We start from the raw sequence: 19,938 nt of genomic DNA, 5'->3' as shown, positions 1-19,938 counted from the left end.
AAAAAAAAAAAAACACACAGAATTGTTGACATTTTTGCAGATTTATGAAAAAAGAAAAACTGAAATAAATTTCACATGGTCCTAAGTATTCAGACCCTTTGCTGTGACACTCATATATTTAACTCAGGTGCTGTCCATTTCTTCTGATCACCCTTGAGATGGTTCTACACCTTCATTTGAGTCCAGCTGTGTTTGATCATACTGATTGGACTTGATTAGGAAAGCCACACACCTGTCTATATAAGACCTTACAGCTCACAGTGCATGTCAGAGCAAAATGAGAATCAGGAGTTCAAAGGAACTGCCTGAAGAGTTCAGACAGAATTGTGGCAAGGCACAGATCTGGCCAAGGTTACAAAAACATTTCTGCTGCACTTAAGGTTCCTAAGAGCACAGTGGTCTCCATAATCCTTAAATGGAAGACATTTGGGATGACCAGAACCCTTCCTAGAGCTGGCCATTAGGCCAAACTGAGCTATGGAGGGAGAAGAGCCTTGGTGAGAGAGGTAAAGAACCACTCAAAGATCACTGTGGCTGAGCTCCAGAGATGCAGTCGGGAGATGGGAGAAAGTTGTAGAAAGTTAACCATCACTGCAGCCCTCCACCAGTCGGGGGCTTTATAGCAGAGTGGCCCGACGGAAGCCTCTCCTCAGTGCAAAACACATGAAAGCCTGCATGGAGTTTGCTAAAAAAACACCTGAAGGACTCCAAGATGGTGAGAAATAAGATTCTCTGGTCTGATGAGACCAAGATAGAACTTTTTGGCCTTAATTCTAAGCGGTATGTGTGGAGAAAACCAGGCACTGCTCATCACCTGTCCAATACAGTCCCAACAGTGAAGCATGGTGGTGGCAGCATCATGCTGTGTGGGTTTTTCTCCGCTACAGGGACAGGACAACTGGTTGCAATTGAGGGAAAGATGAATGGGGCCAAGTACAGGGATATCCTGGACGAAAACCTTCTCCAGAGTGCTCAGGACCTCAGACTGGGCCGAAGGTTTACCTTCCAACAAAAAAAATGACCCAAAGCACACAGCTAAAATAACGAAGGAGTGGCTTCATAACAACTCCGTGACTGTTCTTGAATGGCCCAGCCAAAGCCCTGACTTAAACCCAATTGAGCATCTCCGAGAGAGCTAAAAATGGCTGTCCACAAACGTTTACATCCAACCTGACAGAACTGGAGAGGATCTGCAAGGAGGAATGGCAGAGGATCCCCAAATCCAGGTGTGAAAAACTTGTTGCATCTTTCCCAAAAAGACTCATGGCTGTATTAGATCAAAAGGGTGCTTCTTCTAAATACTGAGCAAAGGGTCTGAATACTTAGGACCATGTGATATTTTAGTTTTTCGTTTTTAATAAATCTGCAAAAATATAAAATAAAATATATAAAATAAATCTGTCAATATGGGGTGCTGTGTGTAAATTAATGAGGAAAAAAATAAACTTAAATGATTTTAGCAAATGGCTGCAATATAACAAAGTGTGAAAAATTTAAGGGGGTCTGAATACTTTCCGTCCCTACTGTGTGTGTATATATATATATATATATATATATATATATATATATATATATATATATCTATCTATCTATATCTATATCTATATCTATATATCTATCTATCTATCTATCTCTCACACACACACACACACACACACACACACACACACACACACAGTGATTCTGTACTTGCCACATATGCTGCAGAAATCTCCCTCCACTGAATCTGGCTGCAACCATTTTAAATTTGGACAGCTGAAGCTGCCGCCTGTTCACTTCCTGGATTTACAGACACACAGAGGTACACCTCCAGCTCTGCAGCTCTCATTGGCCCTCTTATGAATCATCCCCCCTCACTTCCTGGCAAACTCTCACGAGAGTGGGAGAGAGAGCTGTGCATGATGTCATAAGCCTAGGCTAATGATCAAACAAGAAACAGGAAGTGGGCTGTATAAGGCATTTACTGGCAGAAAAAAAAATTTACTTTCCAAAGTTTAAAACAACAAGAGCAGAAGATTTAATAGATGGAAAGTTAAAATAAAAAAATACTGAAGGTCTGCTTTAAGTTTACACTTCAACTGTCAACAGGGGAAACCCAGGGACAGCTGAATGAGTCATCGGTTGTTAAGAACGGGGCGGCCCACTTCTTAACAACTGATAATTGCTGTTTTTTTCTTTACATTTTAGTTGCCAGTTGGGGGAATCCCACTGGCAGCTGAAAGAACCGGGCATGAAAGGTTTCAGGTATCGGAGCATTTGCACGAGTACAGATACTCCTGTAAATGTAACCCTAGTTAAAAGCAGGGATTGATTGCACTTCATGGTTCCAAAATCTCTTTTTACAATACTGTCCAGCATTTTAAATACATTTCTTCTCTGATGAGGTTATCAGTATGACAGAATATAGAAAGGCTGACAGGTTTCTTAAAATGACTCATTATCAAATGACCTTTTCCAATAACTTTTTCAAGTAGCTTAGATGCATACTGTATGCAGCTGAGTGAAAAAGGACATTGACAATAAAAAACTCATCAGATTAGAATACAAGAAAGCAAATGAAAATCTATACAAGTCTAATATTGATGAATGAGAACTGTAACATTTTGGATTTCCTATAACTTTTCTGTCCCAGTGCCAATGGTCACCAGAACAAATTGGGAGGCTGACACTTCCCAGCTCGACCACAGAAAGCAATAAACCTAAAACGGGTAAGAAACTAAACCTAATGCAGTTGTGTTGCTAATTTTTTTCACAAACTGCTCCTGCCAATCTTCAGCAATGTTGGTCATGAATGAGTGCATTTGCGATGTTGATTAAGGTGAGAACTTTGTGCGAATGATCTTCCACAGTCATTACAGGTGTACGGCTTTTCCCCCGTGTGGGTTCTTTGGTGAACTATCACTTGGGAACTATGGCTAAATGTACTGCCACAGTCACTGCAGGCATATGGGCGCTCACCAGTGTGAAGCCTCCGGTGTGTGATAAGATGTGACTTATGACTGAAGCCTTTGCCACACTCCGCACATCTGTAGGGTGTTTCACCGGTGTGGGACCTCTGATGGATGGTTAGAGCTGAACCCTGAGTGAAGGTTTTACCACACTCTTTACAAGTAAAAGGTCTTTCCCCAGTGTGAGTTCTCCGATGTACGATTATGGAAGAGGAGAACCTAAAGTGTCTGCCGCATTCCAAACATTTATAGGGCTTTTCTCCAGTGTGAACGCGCTGGTGCTTCATCAGTGTAGACCTGAATGAGAAACATTTCCCACACTCACTGCAGCCATATGGTCTTTCCCCTGTATGTATGGGCTGGTGTCTATGTAGCTGCAATTTATATTTAAAGCACTTCCCACACTCGGAACATTCAAACGGTGCTTCTCCTGAGTGTAACTTCATGTGACTGTCTAAGTATAAAGAAAAGGCAAAGCTTTTCCCACACTCATTGCAGGTATAGGGGGCCTTTGCTGACTGAGGCCTCTGCTTCTGTCTGGTGATGACTGAGGACATGTTCTGGTGATGACCACACTGTCCATTCCCTGTCCTCTCCTTCTCTTCACGTGTATTCTGGATCTTCACACGCTGCCGAAGATTATATACTGAAGTTTTAGCAAATGATGGTGCTAAAATCTGATCTTTCAAAGGTCCCTGTGTACGATCTTTCTGCTTTTTTTCTGAAGGTCTGTGACTTTTTGTCTTATTGATGTCATGGTTTTCTATATTCCGGGGAGAGTACAAGTCATCTTGAAAATCTAATAGTAAATTATAAAGCAATAAAATGTATAGTAGGAGTAGGCTGTACACCATTACATCATACATTAACAATGATGTTCTCTTGAAAGTATGCTGTTATATAGTATTTGCAATAAATACCTGTAGATCATGCTAAAATAAATAAATCTGTGTTACCCCATTAACCCCCCTTGCATTGTTCTCTTAAATAACATTATCAGTCATGTCTATGTCACCTTTGAATTACAGAGAACCTCCCTCTTAGTTACATAGTTGGTAAAGTTGGGAAAAAAAAAAAAGACACAAGTCTATCAACCTGTGTGTGTGTGCGCTTTTATATCAATATTACATTGTATATCCCTGTATGTCGTGGTCATTTAAATGCCAATCTAATAATCTTTGAAATTATCTATGCTCCCTGCTGAAACCACTGCTTGGTGAAGAAAATTCCACATTCTTACCCCTCTTACCGTAAAGAACCCTCTACGCAGTTTACGGTTCCCTCTGTAGTAAAAAGCTTAGGAAAGCGGGTTGGGATCTATAGCCCTGACATTTCCTGTCTCAATGACAATACTGCTTATCTATTGATAAAATACAGCAAGTATTGTCAGCCTAGGATAGGAAGTGTGGATCCTGGCAGGATCACTAGGTGAAAATAAGAGGGAAACAGGGCTTTAAAAAGAAGAATAATGTGGCCAACACATCCGAGGACTAGTAAGCTGCAATATATTACATTTTCTCGGGTTTACATGCCCCTAAACTATATATATCAAAGCAAAAACAAATGCACTAGGTGATACTTATACACAGATATGCATTATAACATCTTCAGATGAAGGTTTCTAAAAAGGCAGAACTTAACCACTTCACCCCCGGAAGGTTTTACCCCCTTCCTGACCAGAGCACTTTTTACAATTCGGCACTGCGTCGCTTTAACTGCTAATTGCGCGGTCATGCAATGCTGTACCCAAACGAAATTTGCGTCCTTTTCTTCCCACAAATAGAGCTTTCTTTTGATGGTATTTGATCACCTCTGCCGTTTTTATTTTTTGCGCTATACACGGAAAAAGACCAAAAATTTTGAAAAAAAATGATATTTTCTACTTTTTGTTCTAAAAAAAATCCAATAAACTCAATTTTAGTCATACATTTAGGCCAAAATGTATTCGGCCACATGTCTTTGGTAGAAAAAATGTCAATAAGTGTATATTTATTGGTTTGCGCAAAAGTTATAGCGCCTACAAACTAGGGTACATTTTCTGGAATTTACACAGCCTTTAATTTATGACTGCCTATGTCGTTTCTTGAGGTGCTAAAATGGCAGGGCAGTACAAAACCCCCACAAATGACCCCATTTTGGAAAGTAGACACCCCAAGGAATTTGCTGAGAGGCATGTTGAGCCCATTGAATATTCAATTTTTGTCCCAAGTGATTGAATAATGACAAAAAAAAAAAAAAAATTACAAAAAGTTGTCACTAAATGATATATTGCTCACACAGGCCATGGGCATATGTGGAATTGCACCCCAAAATACATTTAGCTGCTTCTCCTGAGTATGGGGATACCACATGTGTGGGACTTTTTGGGAGCCTAGCCGCGTACGGGGCCCCCGAAAACCAATCACTGCCTTCAGGATTTCTAAGGGCGTACATTTTTGATTTTACTCCTCACTACCTATCACAGTTTTGAAGGCCATAAAATGCCCAGATGGCATAAACCCCCCCCAAATGACCCCATTTTGGAAAGTAGACACCCCAAGCTATTTGCTTTGAGGCATGTTGAGTCCATGGAATGTTTTATATTTTGACACAAGTTGCGGGAAAGTGACAAATTTTTTTTTTTTTTTTTGCACAAAGTTGTCACTAAATGATATATTGCTCACACAGGCCATGGGCATATGTGGAATTGCACCCCAAAATACATTTAGCTGCTTCTCCTGAGTACGGGGATACCACATGTGTGGGACTTTTTGGGAGCCTAGCCGCGTACGGGGCCCCGAAAACCAATCAGTGCCTTCAGGATTTCTAAGGGCGTACATTTTTGATTTTACTCCTCACTACCTATCACAGTTTCGGAGGCCATGGAATGCCCAGGTGGCACAAACCCCCCCCAAATGACCCCATTTTGGAAAGTAGACACCCCAAGCTATTTGCTGAGAGGCATGGTGAGTATTTTGCAGCTCTCATTTGTTTTTGAAAATAAAGAAAGACGAGAAAAAAAAAATTTTTTTTCTTTTTTCAATTTTCAAAACTTTGTGACAAAAAGTGAGGTCTGCAAAATACTCACTATACCTCTCATCAAATAGCTTGGGGTGTCTACTTTCCAAAATGGGGTCATTTGGGGGGGTTTTTTGCCACCTGGGCATTCCATGGCCTCCGAGACTGTGATAGGCAGTGAAGAGTGAAATCAAAAATTTACGGCCTTAGAAAGCCTGAAGGCGGTGATTGGTTTTCGGGGCCCCGTACGCGGCTAGGCTCCCAAAAAGTCTCACACATGTGGTATCCCCGTACTCAGGAGAAGCAACAGAATGCATTTTGGGGTGTAATTTCACATATTCCCATGACATGTTTGAGCAATATATCATTTAGTGACAACTTTGTGCAAAAAAAAATAAAAAAAATAAAAAATTGTCTCTTTCCCGCAACTTGTGTCACAATATAAAATATTCCATGGACTCGACATGCCTCTCAGCAAATAGCTTGGGGTGTCTACTTTCCAAAATGGGGTCATTTGGGGGGGTTTTGAACTGTCCTGGCATTTTATGCACAACATCTAGAAGCTTATGTCACACATCACACACTCTTCTAATCACTTGAAGACAAAGCCCTTTCTGACACTTTTTGATTACATAAAAAAATAATTTTTTTTTGCAAGAAAATTACTTTGAACCCCCAAACATTATATATTTTTTTAAAGCAAATGCCCTACAGATTAAAATGGTGGGTGTTTCATTTTTTTTTTTTCACACAGTATTTGCGCAGCGATTTTTCAAACGCATTTTTTGGGGAAAAAACACACTTTTTTAAATTTTAATGCACTAAAACACACTATATTGCCCAAATGTTTGATGAAATAAAAAAGATGATCTTAGGCCGAGTACATGGATACCAAACATGACATGCTTTACAATTGCGCACAAACGTGCAGTGGCGACAAACTAAATACATTTTTAAAAGCCTTTAAAAGCCTTTACAGGTTACCACTTTAGATTTACAGAGGAGGTCTACTGCTAAAATTACTGCCCTCGATCTGACGTTCGCGGCGATACCTCACATGCATGGTGAAATTGCTGTTTACATTTGACGCCAGACCGACGCTTGCGTTCGCCTTAGCGCGAGAGCAGGGGGGACAGGGGTGCTTTTTTTTTTTTTTTCTTTATTATTATTATTTTTTTATCTTATTTTTAAACTGTTCCTTTCATTTTTTTTTTTTTAAATCATTTTTATTGTTATCTCAGGGAATGTAAATATCCCCTATCATAGCAATAGGTAGTGACAGGTACTCTTTTTTGCAAAAATTGGGGTCTATTAGACCCTAGATTTCTCCTCTGCCCTCAAAGCATCTGACCACACCAAGATCGGTGTGATAAAATGCTTTCCCAATTTCCCAATGGCGCTGTTTACATCCGGCGAAATCTAAGTCATAAAATGCTCGTAGCTTCCGGTTTCTTAGGCCATAGAGATGTTTGGAGCCACTCTGGTCTCTGATCAGCTCTATGGTCAGCTGGCTGAATCACCGGCTGCATTCTCAGGTTCCCTGTTGAGACAGGAGAGCCAGAGAAAAACACGGAAGACGTTGGGGGGGGGCATTCCCTCCCACTGCTTGTAAAAGCAGTCTAGAGGCTAATTAGCTGCTAGGATTGCTTTTACATGAAAGCCAATCGCTGGCTGAAAAGAATGATACCAAGATGATACCTAAACCTGCAGGCATCATTCTGGTATAACCACTCAAAGTCGTGAATGGCGTACCTGAAGACAAAAAAATGGTTAACAATAAAGCACAGTAAACGGTAAGGTATAAAAAATTGCATATCTGAAAAGCAAACATGATAAAACATAACAACAATAAAACATTGCAGAATAGAATACAGTAAAAAAGAGCAGAACAATAGAGAGAGAATAGAGAGAGAGAACAATAAAACAACAACTATTTTTTTTTTTATTTTATATTTTTGTTTGTGTTTTTTTTTTTTTTTTACACTTTTTTTTGTAACTAACTTTTATAACTGTAACCGGTTCCAGGTTCGGGTCTCTCAAAATGCGATGGCATCTTGGGAGACCCTGTGAAAGTGTGCCTAGTCTGTGCAATGCTGTACCCTACGCTAATACTCAACTAGTGAATGGTAGCGTTCAAAACATTCACCAATGCAAAGACCAGGATTGTCAGGACAGGAGGGACAATAATAGAGGGTGTCACGCCTATATCCGCGCTTGCTGCAGACACGACATCTTTTTTGGGGGGGTTCGTTGGGTAGGGGTACTCGGGAGGACATAAAGAAAATGCCTCTCATGCAGCCGACTGCATTTGGTTGGGGATGTGAATGGGGGAAGTACGGGCGCTGCAGAAGTGGTGGATTCCCAATTAGGATTGGCGAATGCAGCAGGAAGGGCACTATGGGCACGACGGGCCTGTGTTTGTCTTCTTGGTGGCAGCGGGACACTACTTGTGCTTGCCACCTCACCAGCTTGAACTGCACTTATGGGACTCGCCACGTCACCAAGTGTTACTGCAGTGCTGGTTTGACTACGACCGGGGTGTACTAGGCTGCTGGTGCTTGCCAGTTCACCAAAACGCTACCAAAAAAACTGTTAGCGATCGCAGGGATCAGGCCTGACTCTGCGAACGCTGCAGTTATGCGTTTAGTGTTTTGTAAGTGACAGTGATCGATCGATACTGCACTTGGGTGGGCTGGGCTGGGCTGGGCCGGGCGGAGGGGCAAAACGCAGGTGCTAGCAGGTATCTGGGCTGATCCCGCTAACACTGCGTTTGTGGGAACCCTAAACTGCTGGGGACGCTAGTATAGATCTGATCAGATCAGATATTGATCCGATCAGATACTATACCACTAAGGGAGGTGTACGGTGTGTGCGTGGGTGTTAGCGGTACTGGCGCTAACCTGATGCTGCCTGGGGCTGGTGCTTGCCAGTTCACCAAAACGCTACCAAAAAAACTGTTAGCGATCGCAGGGATCAGGCCTGACTCTGCGAACGCTGCAGTTATGCGTTTAGTGTTTTGTAAGTGTCAGTGATCGATCGATATTGCACTTGGGTGGGCTGGGCCGGGCGGAGGGGCAAAACGCAGGTGCTAGCAGGTATCTGGGCTGATCCCGCTAACACTGCGTTTGTGGGAACCCTAAACTGCTGGGGACGCTAGTATAGATCTGATCGGATCAGATATTGATCCGATCAGATACTATACCACTAAGGGAGATGTACGGTGCGTGCGTGGGTGTTAGCGGTACTGGCGCTAATCTGACGCTGCCTGGGGCTGGTGCTTGCCAGTTCACCAAAACGCTACCAAGAAAACTGTTAGCGATCGCAGGGATCAGGCCTGACTCTGCGAACGCTGCAGTTATGCGTTTAGTGTTTTGTAAGTGACAGTGATCGATCGATACTGCACTTGGGCTGGGCCGGGCGGAGGGGAAGAACGCAGGTGCTAGCGGGTATCTGGGCTGATCCCGCTAACACTGCGTTTTTGGGAACCCTAAACTGCTGGGGACACTAGTATAGATCTGATCGGATCAGATATTGATCCGTACAGATACTATACCACTAAGGGAGGCGTATGCTGCGTGCGTGGGTGTTCGCGGTACTGGCGCTAATCTGACGCTGCCTGGGGCGACGCATATCACCGCCGGGCGATCAGGGGGCTAAACCTTTATTAGGTAATAAACGGCGGGTCCCCTGACACTATAAAAAATAAACGAACTAACCAGCGTCACCCGTAACGGTTATACGGTGATCAGTGGTGAAAGGGTTAACTAGGGGGCAATCAAGGGGTTAAAACATTTATTAGGTAGTATATGGGGGTCCCTGTCACTATAAAACGCTGACGGCGAACCTAAATATTTACCTCACTAACTAGCGTCACCAGCGACACTAATACAGCGATCAGAAAAATGATCGCTTAGTGACACTGGTGACAGGGGGTGATCAAGGGGTTAAAACTTTATTAGGGGGGGTTAGGGGGGTATCCTAGACCTAAAGGGGGGTAATATTCACTGCCCTAACACTGTAACTGTCACAAACTGACACCATGCAGTAATCAGAAAAAAAAAAAAAAAAAAAAAAAATACTGCTTGCTGTCAGTTTGTGACGGGGGGGGGGGGTGTGTGATTGGGGGGGGGGGGGATCGGGGGGCGATCGGGGGGGGGATCGGGGGTGTAAAGTATGCCTGGCATGTTCTACTGTGTGTGTTTGTGTGTGTTGTGCACTTACATGTCTTCTCTCCTCGGCGCTGGACGGAAACTGCCGAGCCGAGGAGAGATGACATCACATCCTCTGCCTGTGTGAAACTACACACAGGCAGGGGAGGATTCCGATTGGCTGGGAGCGATCGCGTGGGGGGGGGCCACGATCGGATGGTCTCCCCCTCGCCTCCCGACGCTCCCAGTCAAATGCCGACCGCCGCTGGCACCGGGGGGGGGGTCCGATCAGACCCCCCGCCCGCGGGAGGCAGATCACGTACAGGTACGTGATTCTGCCTGCCCGTGCCATTCTGCCGACGTATATATACGTTAGGCGGTCGGCAAGTGGTTAACCTGCTAGGCCCTTTCTAAAACCTGCAACAGCTCGCTAGTAGACATGTGCAATTCGTTTCGTTCCGAATTAGTTGTTTTAACGAATTTCAACAAATTCGTTCATTCAGAAATATCTGAATTAACAAAAACCCGTTTAACAATTTTTTTGCGAAAATTCGAAATTTAAAAATTCATAAAATTTTAAAAAATAAGAACGAAAATCCGAAAATTCAAAAACCAGAAAACCTGAACTAACTAATAATGTAACTATTGCTAACTATTAAATTATAGGTATTGGAATTTCCTTTCAAATTTGGTGGTTAGTGAACGTAACGAATACGAATTTATCCGAAGTTACGAATTATCCAAAATAACGAATGGACCAATGGAACGTAACAATAATAAAAACCTTTTATTATTAATTTGTTCCATTTCATTTGTTTAGATGTGGCATTCGTTATTTCGGATAATTCGTAACTTCGGATAAATTCGTAATTGTTCACTAACAGCCAAATTTGAAAGGAAATTCCAATACCTATAATTTAAATAGTTAGTAATAGTTATTATTAGTTAGTTATTTCAAATTTTCTGATTGTCTTTCTTAATTTTTGAAATTGTGAATTTCCAGATTTTGGAATTTCGATAACGAATGACCCGAAAAACATAAAAACAAAACAAAACAAAAAAAAAAAAACAAAAAAAAAAACAAAAAAAACACAGATCTACTTGCTAGGGGACTAATTGCACTACCCTATGTCAATGCGAACAGGTAGACCATACTCTTATTTTTAAGCCAAACCTAATGCAACTTAGAGAAGCTCAGTTTTTATTCATAATTTTCATTCAAATATCTACATTTAAGAGCAAAAATGTAACTGTATTGCAGCCTAACAGTCCTTAACCACTTCAACCCCGAAGGATTTACCCCTTAATGACCAGGCTATTTTTTGCAATACGGCACTGCATCGTTTTAACTGACAAGTGCGCGGTCGTGTGACGTTGTACCCAAAACAAAATTGACGTGTTTTTTTCCCCCACAAATAGAGCTTTCTTTTGGTGGTATTTGATCACCTCTGCGCTTTTTATTTTTTGCGCTATAAAACAAAGAGCGACAATTTTGAAAAAAACCCCAAAAAAACCCACATTTATTCATCAGTTTAGGTCGATATATATTCTTTTACATATTTTTGGTAAAAATACATTTAAAAAATTCGCAATAGGTGTATATTGATTGGTTTGCGCAAAAGTTATCGCGTCTACAAACTATGGGATAGATTTAGGGACTTATTTGTTTTATTGTTTTTTCTAGTAATGGCGGCGATTTTATCTGCGACATTATTACATTGATCAGTGCTATAAAAATGACACTGGCAGAGAAGGGGTTAACACTAGGGGGAATCAAGGGGTTAAGTGTGTTCCCTAGATGTGTTCTAACTGTAGGGGGATGGGCTCACTGCGACATGACAAAGATCCTGATCACAGTAGCTCTGTCATGTCCCTTGTCAGAATGGGGAGCCACTTGTTTATGCTGGCAGATCCCCATTCTGCCTCTGTACTAGGCGATCGCAGGTCGCAGGCGGACATAGAGTCCACCTGACCCGTGGGCACGCTCCCGCTTGCAACTGGGCGAGCCGCCGTACAGGTACGGCGATTCGCTCAGAGCTGCCAACCTGACGCAGTATACGTGCGTGTGCTGGTCGGCAAGTGGCAAAATATTGATTATCTGCTTTACAAAATACCCACTGATCTCTCCTAAATGCTATGGTCTTCTTTTATAATGACCTGAAATACTAAGCAACCTTATTACCCTTCTCAGTTCGCTTCTATACACATAACATGTTATGAAGATGAGGAGGGGGAGGTGTTCTTTAGTCCTAACATACATACTGTCTAAATTGGACAATGTTGCTGCTCCTTAGATAGCCTACAGTGAAAATTTGTTCTCATCCAACAACAGGAACCATGATACAGACAGTAACTCCAGTGTAAATAACAGAAAAAAGCCTAACAAGAAAAATGCAGCTACCACTTCCAAGGTCAGGCAAGCTGCAACATATTAAAGTTTTGTTCTTTAGTTTAAAGATTATCTAAACCCAAAAGCAAAAATGTAATATATTGCAGCTTACTGATCCTTAAAGTGGAGCCAAGGTGTAAAAAAAAAAAAATTAAAAATAATATTGAGGAGAAAGCATGTTTTTTTATGCAATAAATAGCCCATGTCTCTTCTGAAATAAAACCACTTTGTTGCATGTTGACAATTATCTTTGAAATTTACACTAAAGCCTGGTACACACTATTCAATTTTTTTCGTTTTACCCAGCGGGCTGAACGGAAGAAAAAAAACAAAACAAAGAAACTGAAGAGCTCAGCAGTAGCAACTGTACTAACTTCCTGATGTTAGTACAACAATCTCCCCCGCTGAGCTATTGTGTTCTGACAGGGGGGACAGCGGGATGACGCTCCCACCAGTCAGTACTCTCAGCCACAGTCGACCAGCTTCCGTTGAACTGCCTGAAGCAGACCAATATTCGACCTGTGTGTATGGCCCCTAGGCTGTGCATGCGCAGCTCAAGGTACATTCTAGGTGTGCTGCCTGTGTTTCAGAATAAATGGACTCTTGAGCATGCCACACAAATATATGCATTCATTATTCTTTTTCATAAAGGTGAACTTAACCTTTAACTATGCCTGGCTTCTACTTGCACATGTTAAATCACCCTATATTCTAATCTTTACTTTTAACTTTGTAGTTCTCAAAAAAACCAGAATTCATTGTGAGCAGAGGTTGTGATTTCCCAATCACAATAGTTATTTCACTTTCTGTAAATTTTAAAGTAAAAAAAAACAAAAAAAAAAAAGAAGAAATAAATATGCTCTTTTTCTAGGTGAGGCTGTATGTTCTCTATCCTGAGCTCTATGCGGTTGGAAGCTGCAATTGATTATTTGTGCATTTGTATTGTGTATTTTTGTATGTTACAACTTCACATTCTTTTCTGAGTGTTTATGGAACATGTATGCTTGAATGTGTTCCAATAAAAATTTCTTCTGATAAAAAAACAGTTAGGTACCTGGTAACTCTTTTTGTAAGAAGTCTTCCAGGGCAGCATCCGAGAGATAGGCTCCTCCTCCCTAAAACAGGAAACACATTAGTCCACCATTATAAATTTCACACTCTTACCTGTGTGCCTCAGTTATGTTAAAGCACCGAAGGAATTCCCTGTAAGCTGCAAGCTCCCCCTCTGTACCTGTTTTTTGTTGTTTCAAGGGTGGGAACTAGTGCTGCCCTGGAAGACTTCTTAGAAAAAGAGTTACCAGGTACCTAACTCTGTTTTCTCGAATCGTCTTCCAGGGCAGCATCCGAGAGGATATATCAAGCAATACTTACTAGGGTGGGGTTAGAGACTGGAGCACTTTACGACCAAATGCTTGGTCTTGGTCAGACAGCTGGTCTATGCGGTAGTGCTTAGCGAAAGTACTGAAGCTCGACCATGTCGCTGCCCTGCAGATGTGCTCCGGAGTTGCCCCTGCTTTCTCTGCGGCCGAGGTTGCCCAGGCTCTAGTTGAGTGCGCTCTGATTTCACTAGGTGGAGTGAGATTCTGTGCCTTATAGGTAATCTGTATGGCCATCCTTATCCATCTGCTGATGGTGCTTTTTGAAGCTTGTTTCCCTCTGTTGATTCCTGCATAGAGGATGAAGAGGGAGGTCGTTCTACGCCATTCTTTTGTTCTTTCGAGATACGCTATGAGCGTGTTCCTTACATCAAGTTTGCTGTAAATGTTTCTTTTCCTACTATCCATGGTTGTTGGAAGTGAGGGTATGACGATGTTTTGGGTTCTGTGAAATGTAGAAGAGACCTTGGGTAGAAAGGCCGGATCTGGAGAGAGAATTATCTTGTCCAGATGTATTAGACAGTATGGTTCTATTGAAGATAGAGCTTGGATCTCACTCACTCTTCTGGCGGATACTAAGGCCAGAAGGAGCGCAGTTTTTAACGTGAGGTTTTTGTCTGAGCTGTCCTCGATAGGTTCAAACGGAGGGGAAAGAAAGCCCTTAAGTACTGTGCCCATGTCCCAGGTGGGAGTTTTGTACAATTTGGCTGGTTTGGATCTTTTAAGAGCTATGAGGAATCGTCTTATCAGCGGGTCTTCCGCTAGTCTAGTATCCATGACCGAGGAAAGTGCTGCAACTTGTACTTTCAGGGTACTTGGTGATATGTTTTTGTCTGCACCATCTTGTAGGAAGTCCAAAACTATTGGAATTATCCCACCGTTGGAGATTGGTCTGTCTTCGTACCAAGAAACAATTTTTTTCCTTATTTTCTCATAGATGGCTCTCGTTACCGGCTTTCTGCTGTTTAAGATGGTGTTGATTACTCTGTCTGACAGGCCTTTGTTCTGGAGTTTTACCCTCTCAGTAACCAAGCCGAGAGCTTCAAGATTTTGTGGTTCGGATGGTTGACTGGGCCTTGTGACAGTAGATCCGGGCGGTCCGTCAGTGTCAGCTGAGGTTGTATGCTGAGATTTTTTAAATGACTGAACCATGCTCTCTGGGGCCAGTGTGGTGCTATTAGTATTACTGTTGTTTTCTCTGCCTTGATTTTTTGGATTACTTTTGGGATTATGGCAGTTGGAGGGAATGCATAGCACAGATGCCATTTCCAGTTTTGGTTGAAAGCATCCACCCCGCTGTTGCCATCTGTAGGGTCCAGGGAGAAAAATATCGGAGATTTTGCGTTCGCCCTGGAAGCAAATAGGTCTACTTCGGGTATTCCCCACTTCTGGGTGATTTGAGTGAAGGTTGTTTGGTTTAGCGACCATTCCGTGTGTTTTATCGTTTTCCGGCTCAGGAAATCTGCCACTGTATTGTCTGTTCCTTTTAGATGAATACCGGATATCGATCTTATGTTCACTTCTGTCCACAGTAGGATAGATTGTGTCAGTCTCATCAGTTTTTGGGATTTTGTGCCCCCTTGTCTGTTTAGGTATGCGACTGTCGTTGCGTTGTCTGATTGTATCTTTACATCCTTCCCCTGTAATGCTGGCTTGAAGGTTTTTAGCGCTTCCCCCACAGCTTTCAGCTCTCTCAAGTTTGAGGAGGCTTGTGCCCATTTGGGTGTCCATTTCCCTTGCGAGAACCGCCCTTCCATGTGGGCTCCCCATCCTAGGGCGCTTGCATCGGTGGTGATGCTGACTGGATTGACTTGAGCCCATCTGCGCCCCTCGATGACCCGAAGTGGGTTGAGCCACCAGTGGAGTGTTTGTTTGACTGTGGCGGGGACGGGAATGGATTTTTCTAGGGATGCTTGCCTGCCATCCCATTGAGACAGAATGTAGTTCTGTAAGGGTCGCATGTGAATTTGTGCCCAGGTGATGGCTGGAATGGAAGACGTCATCAGTCCTAGTACGGACATTCCGTGTCTGATCGTTGTGGAATGGTTCCTTAGCAGGGACGTAATTGCTTGCGTCATTTTTACGTCTTTTTCCTTTGTTAGGAAAATTTTTGACAGTCTGGAGTCCAGCACGTATCCCAGGTACACTACTCTCTGGCTTGGGATCATTTGCGATTTCTCTGCGTTTATTAACCATCCCAGGTTTTGCAGATAGATCATACTCTTGCGCAGGTTGTTTTCTAGGATTGCTGCTGAGTCCGCAAAGAACAGGAGGTCGTCTAAGTATGGTATTATTCCAATACCCTCCTGTCTTAGACCTTTTAGCGCTTCCGCCATTATTTTTGAGAATATTCTTGGAGCTGAGGAGATTCCGAAGGGGAGAGCTGTGTACTGTAGGTGCAGCGTAGCTGCTGGCCCCTGGATTGCGAACCTTAGAAACTTTTGGTGATCCTTCCTTATGGGGACATGTAGGTAGGCATCCTGTAAGTCTAGTGTTGCCATGAATGTCTCCTGCGGTAGGATGTTCCTGATTGAATAGATAGATTCCATTCTGAATCTCTTGTATCTTATTCCTCGGTTGAGTGGTTTGAGGTTTAGTATCAGCCTTAGTTTGCCTGATGGTTTTCTTTTTGCGAAGATGTGTGAGTAGAAGCCCTTTTGTTCCTCCTCTTGGGGAACGTGACAAATCACCTTCTGATCTAATAGTTTCTGTAGGGCTTCTAGAAACACCTTTGCTTGATTGCTGTCCTTGGGTAGCATGGTCGCTAAGTATTTGGTTGGGGGGCGGTTGGAGAATTCTATTGCGTAACCATCCGCTATGGTGCGCAGTATGAATTTGTTTTCTGTTATCTCCTCCCATTGGTGGGAGAAAGCCGCCAATCTGCCCCCCACCTGAAGGCAGTCATTGTTTTTTGTTCTTTTGGGTATTAGGCTTGAGGATGAATTCACCTTTGCCTTTCTTGTTTTGTTGACCCCAGTGCTTTTTTGCCCCTGGCTTATTGAATTTCTTGAAATGCCGAAAGGGCGCCTTCCCTTGTCTCTTCTTGGTTTGAGGGAACCCCTTATTTTTTGCTGCAGTCCTATCCAGGACTGTTTCTAGTTCGGGACCAAACAGTAGGTCTCCAGTGAATGGTATGCCACATAAACGGTTCTTGGAAGGTGCATCCCCCCCCCAGGATTTTAACCACAGGGCTCTGCGGGCCGAGTTTAGTAGTGCCGTGGTCCTAGAGGATATTCTGACAGTTTCTGCTGAAGCATTTGCCAAGAAAGCTGCCGCTCTAGTTAGTGTGGGGATGGTTTTAATTAGTTCCTCCCTGGGTGTGTCGTTCTCCAATAGATCTTGCAGCTGGGTTAGCCAGATTAGCAAGGTTCGGGCTGTGCAGGTGGAAGCAATAGCCGGATTTAGGTTTGCCGCCCCTGCTTCCCATGCCCTTTTCAGGAGAGCTTCTATTTTCTTGTCCATGGGGTCGCTGAGGGTACCTGCGTCATCAAAAGCCAAGTCCGATTTGTTCGTGATTTTTGCCAGAGAGGCATCCACCTTGGGGCATTTAGCCCAGGTTTTGGTGTCTGCTTCCGCAAACGGGTATCTGCGTTTGATTGTGGTGGGCATGAAAAGCTTTTTCTCTGGGTCTTCCCATTCCTTTTTGACTATGTCTTTAAGTGTTTGGTGTACCGGGAACGTTCTTGGCTTCTTGGGCTGGAGCCCTTTGTACATTCTGTCATGCATAGTGAGTTCTGCGGTTTTCTGTTCTTTAATGCCTAGAGTGTCAGTGATGGCTTTGAGAAGACTGTCTGTGTCCTCAGAAGGAAACAGGTTGCAGTCTGTCGTGTCATCTTCCTCCTCTGAGTCTGAACAGATACCGTCTTCTGATTCAGATTGTTCAGATTCATCTGAATCCACCTCTTGTTCTGCCTGTACCTTGTTCTCCCTTGGAATGTGTGTTCCGCTGGTAGATGGGATACTGGCCTGAGCGACACTTGCTGGCGTTTCTAATTTCTCTATAGCTGAGCGTAGTGGTGCCATGGTGCTCTGAATTTCTTTCTTAAAAGAATTGAGCAGGTCTTTCAAAAATCCCTGTGATTCTTTTGCCACCATTTTGTCTAAGCATTTCTGACACAGGGGCTTTTTCCAATCTGGGGAAAGCCTGTGGCTGCATGAGGCACATGTTTTGCCTTTAGCCTTCCTTTCCTCAGGGGTCTTTGCCTGCAAGCGAGCATAGAGAACAAAAAAAAAAAAAAAAAAAACCCCGTGAGTTTAGGTGGTCAAGGGAACTGCCTGTAGATAGGCAGTAAAGAGGTTAAGACAGAGATAATTCAAGAATATTCTGGCTTACCTTGGAGCTGTCCTGATTTGCAGGATCTGCAGGGCAGGGTGGGGAAGCGTCAGACATGATCAGCCACCAGGATCCTCTGCTTAGAGGCCTTTTTATCTGCTTCCTGCATAAGTTCCGGCCCCGCCCCCGGCTGACCCCGTGCAGGTTGGTGGACACACCTGCACATGCCGCTGTATTGTAGAGTAACTGTGTTGGTAGTGAAGGGTAGCATTGAACAAATTTGCTATTTGTATTCTGTTTTCTTTCTCTTTTTTTTTTTTTTTTAAACTTCCCGCCCCTAGGTGTCCCTGCTCTATCTCCGCAGTAGATAGACTACGGGAAAATGGCCGCCAACCCGGAAGCGGAACTTCCTCGGCGCCATCTTGGTACACCCCCGACTTCCTGTAGCGGCCTGTGGCGGTGAGGACGCTGCTGGAGAGCGGCGGATTCGTTTGGGGGGACAGCCGCAGCCACCAGGGACCTAATTTAGGAGATGCAAACCCCTCCCTGCTAGACCCTCTGCTGCTGAGGTTTTCGGCAGCGGTCGGCGGCGGCGGGGCGCCCATCTATGCATGTATCCATCCCCCCTGGCGGGCTCCAGATTCTGCGGAAAGCCAGAGGGGGGTGCTTGCGGAAGCATGCACAGGCCTAAACAGCGGCATGGGGTGGGGATGACAGAGTCCTCCTGCAGCCTGGGGGGATGATTGCAGACCCCTCAGTAGGGGCGAAATCTCAGGCTTTGAGCAACGTTGCCCAATGCTGCGCCTGCTCGCCCTCCCAAAGCCCCTTGGGCTGTATGGGATGCTGGCAGGGGGTCTCCTGCAACAAGCACAGAGACAGGTGAAAATAAAATAACAAACGTTCTTGCAGCTCCTGTGGGTCCGGAGGAAACACAAACAACTGAGGCACACAGGTAAGAGTGTGAAATTTATAATGGTGGACTAATGTGTTTCCTGTTTTAGGGAGGAGGAGCCTATCTCTCGGATGCTGCCCTGGAAGACGATTCGAGAAAAATAAAATAAAACACTCTTTTCCAGTGAGCAGTGATCATTTTAAAATGACAAGTGTACTAATCAACAGTACTAATTTTGCTCTGTGACTTTATCCTCATGTTGGCCATATGGCAATTTCAGCCTTTTTGTTTAAGCCTGAAAAATGACCAGACAGATGATGGTAACCTACCGCAAACTCCCATCAGAAGCAGAATACATCTGAAACTAGAAAAGCTACAATTTCTGGGGAAATTGTGGGAAGTGTTCTTGCCTCCACCTACATTAGTATACAAGTGGAATGGGCGGAGTAACTGGGTGGAGTAGCTTGAGTAACTGTGAAAAGTGTTAAAAAGCTTAATATTTTAAAAAGTATAAATAGTAGTAAAAAAGCTGAAGTTGTCCCATCATTAGCTGAAAGAGCTGAACATTTTTTTCAAAAATGATTTTTTTTTTATTATTATTTTTTCTTTCATGGGGTGGTCATAATATTTTGGCTGATCATATTGTGGTCATATCGCTTTGGCTGATCATGGGGGGGGACATAATGTTTTGGCTGATCATTGGGGGGGGGGGACATAATGTTTTGGCTGATCATGGGGGGTGGGGGGACATAATGTTTTGGCTGATCATGGGGTGGACATAATGTTTTGGCTGATCATGGGGGGGGGGGGGGGGGGGACATAATGTTTTGGCTGATCATGGGGTGGACATAATGTTTTGGCTGATCATGGGGGGGGTCATAATGTTTTGGCTGATCATGGGAGGGGTCATAATGT

At 43.5% G+C, this 19,938-nt stretch overlaps 1 protein-coding gene across 1 annotated transcript in view; it reads right to left on the bottom strand.

The window, feature by feature from the left end:
• Positions 1–906: 906 nt before the first annotated feature.
• Positions 907–19,938, bottom strand: part of LOC141131552 (uncharacterized) — a 28,378-nt gene continuing 9,346 nt past the window's right edge. Inside the window, exon 5 of the mRNA XM_073618942.1 lies at positions 907–3,747. Coding sequence (XP_073475043.1) covers positions 2,786–3,747 — 962 coding nt within the window. The 3' untranslated portion in view covers positions 907–2,785. The remainder of the gene's footprint in view (positions 3,748–19,938) is intronic.

This window comes from Aquarana catesbeiana, linkage group LG03, assembly GCF_042186555.1.
Source record: "Aquarana catesbeiana isolate 2022-GZ linkage group LG03, ASM4218655v1, whole genome shotgun sequence".
Classification (NCBI taxonomy): Eukaryota; Metazoa; Chordata; class Amphibia; order Anura; family Ranidae; genus Aquarana; species Aquarana catesbeiana.
This window is presented reverse-complemented; position numbering and strand designations above follow the sequence as displayed.